The sequence below is a fragment of the Malania oleifera genome, chromosome 12 (genome assembly GCF_029873635.1).
Source record: "Malania oleifera isolate guangnan ecotype guangnan chromosome 12, ASM2987363v1, whole genome shotgun sequence".
Classification (NCBI taxonomy): Eukaryota; Viridiplantae; Streptophyta; class Magnoliopsida; order Santalales; family Ximeniaceae; genus Malania; species Malania oleifera.
In genome coordinates, this window is record NC_080428.1 from 63329065 (window position 1) to 63333262 (window position 4198).

The 4198-nt window shown below is 38.0% G+C and overlaps 1 protein-coding gene across 1 annotated transcript; it reads right to left on the bottom strand.

The window, feature by feature from the left end:
• Positions 1 to 592: 592 nt before the first annotated feature.
• On the bottom strand, positions 593 to 2043 carry LOC131145211 (probable xyloglucan endotransglucosylase/hydrolase protein 23). Its single transcript, XM_058094356.1, has 3 exons — positions 1664 to 2043; positions 1314 to 1507; positions 593 to 1198 (listed from the first exon to the last, which is right to left on the bottom strand). Exons 1-3 carry the CDS (start codon positions 1961 to 1963, stop codon positions 787 to 789), a joined length of 906 nt encoding a protein of 301 aa, XP_057950339.1. The 5' UTR covers positions 1964 to 2043; the 3' UTR covers positions 593 to 786.
• Positions 2044 to 4198: the final 2155 nt, after the last annotated feature.

A 4198-nucleotide genomic window follows, 5' to 3' on the forward strand; every position in this document is an offset into this window, starting at 1 on the left:
ATATACTATATTAGCATAGATGATTGAAATTGTTTTTAAAATTTAATACAATATACACAATACAATACAATTTTTTTTCATTAAAATCCTAGAATTAATTTTAATTGATATTATTCAAAATTATACAAGTATATAGACTGTGTTACTAAATAATGAATGAATAAATTAATCAAATAGGGTTGAATGCAACAAAAAAAAGCAGTTGGATTCTCTTCAATTAAAGCATGATGGAGGACCATTCTAGAGGGAGACTATGTGGGAAGCGCTTCATGTCCATGCAATAATTGTAAAGCTTCATGTTATTAATAGATTTAAACTTTAGGGTATTTTTTGGTAGTTTTCAAGAAGACAAAAGATGGAGTGTGAAAATGACCTTATGAATGACATGACATAAAACATCAAAAAGAAAAATTTGTGAGTATAAGTTTTGGATAGGAGTTTGATGGATGGATAGTGTTTTAAATTTTTATGCCCCCTTCATAACTAATTAATTTATGATTGTGATTGCCCAGGCAGTTTGATAAAAATTGATGAATAATTATTAATTAAAAGTAAATATTAGAATTTAGGTAAGTAATACGAAAAAACAGTGTTGGTTCGTGCAATCTTTAAGTTTTACAACATGGAATTAATATGATTGTAGAGGGTATTACATGGTACATCAATTAAAACGAATGAATATATATATACACCAAGGTACTAAATAATGAATGAATAAATTAATTAAATGAAATTGATGGCAAAAAAATAAAAAATAAGAAAAAAAAGTGACTGGATCCTCTTCAATTAAGGCATGCTAGAGGTGCACTCTGGAGGGAGACCTTGTGGGAAGCGCTTCGTGTCCGTGCAATAATTGTAAATCATGTAGTTTTGCTGAACCCATTTTAGTCTTTCTTGACTTGTAGAATCCAACTCCTGAGTGAGCCACGAATTCGCTGTACCAGATGTTGAAGAAGATGGAGGTGAACTACATGAAGATGCTCCGGATGACCACACACAAGCATCAGCATTGTAATTCCTGTAGGAGGCGGTGAAAGGTGCTTGGGTCCAGTCAGCCTTCACAAGCCCACCTCTTGTGGCCCAATCATCCGCATTCCAAAGACTGGAGTATATTCTCATCGGCTGATTTTTAGGAAAGGGAACACCCATTGATTCCATGTTCTTGAATTCCCTAATAGGCGTGCCATCCACAGAGAAGCTGAAACAGAGACACGGTCAAGATGTTAAAAAACATATATTGAGATCGAACTGGGTTCGCTGGAACTGTACATATAATTAATTTTTTCACTTTAGTTGGGAGTACATGTACTTACATTATGGCTTGAGGATTCCAGAGGATGGAATAGGTGTGAAAGTCAGCAGTGGGATCAAACCACAAGTAGAATTGCTGCTCCCTATTGCCTTTGCCTTGGCCGAAAACATTGGTATGAAGAATGTAGGGATCTCCACTCAAGTTCCCCAAGAATTCGAAGTCTATCTCGTCGTGGGTCGATCCTTGGGACGACAACTGCAGCACATACTTGGTGCGTTAGTTAAACAAATTAACATTCCCAGGATGTAGATATAGCTAAATTTTATCCTACCTCTGAAATATTCCACACGTTTATTCCAAAATATTAATTAAAATTAAAAGCTGATTGAAAAGCTTGGACTAGCTACTTACATAGTAGGCAGTGACGGTGCCTGCGGAGTTACCGGGGACGAGCTTGAGCTGCATGTCGATCTTGCCGAATAGGTACTCCTGCTTGGATTGAAAACCAGAGCCAGAGGCTTTGTCGAGGGAAAGAGTGAGAAGGTCGCCATTGTTGAGAATTTGAGCACGACCGTCTCCCCAAGTGATGTCAAAGTTCTCGTAGAAGTTGGTTGCAGACGAGAGGAGTACTGCTGAAGAGCTGAACATAAGAGAGAACAGCAGCATCTTCACAACATTTGAAGAAGAAAGCAGAGACGAAGCCATGGACATGGTGATACTAAGCACGGGGAGGAATTGGAATTTGTTGGTACCAATAATATTGGGATTAAGAGGAGGGATGGTATTGGAGTGTGTTTGGGATGGAAGGTGCGTTGGGTTTTTTATACGAGAGGGAGGGAGAAGAGGAAATGGGCATGAAGCTTCAGTTCAGCTGTGGACAGTTGGCATATGAATAGGAAAAAGTATAATAACCCAGTTGGCAAAATGGGAATAGCAGTTGGCGTTATCTTTTAACCCTGTAACGCGGTTTGGCATCATTTCAAGTTTTGGACGCCCATTGGCTCTAGACTCTAGAGAGAGATCTGTTTTTCACTATGGAAAAAAGCAGGGCCATGGGCTACCCAATTGAAAGACGTAACGGCAAGCAATAAAACTGGGTTTGGCTGGTGTTCCTTGTTTTAAGACGAAGTCATGACTCGCGACTTCCTTACCTACTTCAAATTTTACTTATATAATTTCCCCAAATATTATATTTTCTGGAACCAGAAGATTTGTTTCTAAAAAAATTATGAATAAAGTGGTCCTGCAGGCTATAACTTTTCATTTGAGTTAGTAATTTGACATTCAAGTGGAAAATAGTAGAAGTTCATTCCAGTAATAGATTAATTGAGCTTTCAAAAAGTTTTGGACACCATCATTTCTAAGAAAAAAATGTCTTATAAACTTGACTTGTAAGAATAGTAAAAAACATGACTTGTGGTGGTGGCGATATCATCCGTGACTCATCAAGTAATATTAAGGTTGTTTTCTCTGAAAAATTTGAGGTTGAGCCGAGTTACAAGCTCTTACTAGTAGAGGTGACAAAATGGATTTACGAGCCGGGTTTGGACGGATTGTAAACAGGTCGGGTCATAAATAAGTCGAGATTAAATGGGTTAGAACCTAGTAGACCCTAACCCGCCCGTTTAAAAAACAGGCAGGTCACGGGTTACTCGTTTAAAAAATATAATTATTTATTTTAAAAAATTTTAAACATTTCATATTAGAGGAACCCCGCCCCACCCCCCCCCCCCCCCCATTATGAAGACACACTAAATCAAATCGTGCCATTAACAAATCAAGTAGCAAGATCTACTACTTCAACACTCAACAGCTGCTGCTTCAACACTCACCAAAGCCAGTACAAATCAAGCAACGGTATCAACAAGACCGCAACTCGAGTATACCTACAATCCTACATCTAAACAAAACGAATCAAAATCATAGATGAGAGATCTACTACTTCAACAGAGCCATTAAGGAGACCAAGTTTGAAGCACTGATGGCAGCTCTAGAGATCGCTATGGAGTATGCAGATCCAGTCTATCGATGGCGTTGGGGTCGAAGCCAAAGCATTGATGTCCTGCATCGATGCTACAATGGTTAATATCAGAACAGCTGCGACGAAGAGAATGACGACGACCTTTGATGAAACCGCAAATAGAGTAGAAAACATAACAAAATGGAAATGAAGAAAATATTATTGAATTCTCCTCCACAATGCAATAATACAGCAACCAGGTGTATATAACAAAAAAACATAATAATTGTTGCAACAGATTTCAGCCACAACAAATGAAATCTTTCCAAGTGTATAACTAAAATTATTCTATATCATTCTGAATTGGCACATGGCCTAATGAGGTGTCCATTGAGAGTTGTTCCTATGTGGTGGAGGTAGTGCTAATACGCCCATGCGAGCTAGACATGTCTGGAAGAATAGTGAGGCTCAATCGAAGGGTTGAAAACTTGGATATAGACAAGGGCTTGGTAAATATATCAACAAGTTGATCCTCGCTTGAGAGAAAAGAAACTTGTAGAGGTTTAGCTTGAATTCGATCCCATACAAAATGATAGTCAATATCCACATGTTTGGTACAAGGATGTAGCACAGGATTCATGGATAGGTAAGTTGCTCCCATATTATCATAGTAAAGAATAAGAGGTTTTGATAAGTAGATTTCCAACTTTGATATGAGAGATTGAAGCCACAACAAGTCTCACGTGGCATGAGCAAGGGCCTTATATTTCACCTTCGTGCTCGAACTGAATATAATAGATTGTTTCTTGGAGCTCCATGAGTCCATGTTTTTCCCAAAAAATATACAATAGCCACCAGTTGATTTTCTGTCATCGGGGCATCCTGCCCAATCGACATCGGTGTAAGCAGCCATACAAAGAGTAAAAAATGATTGTAGAAATAAACCATAATGAAGTGTATGCTTTAAGCAACGTAAAATACACTTA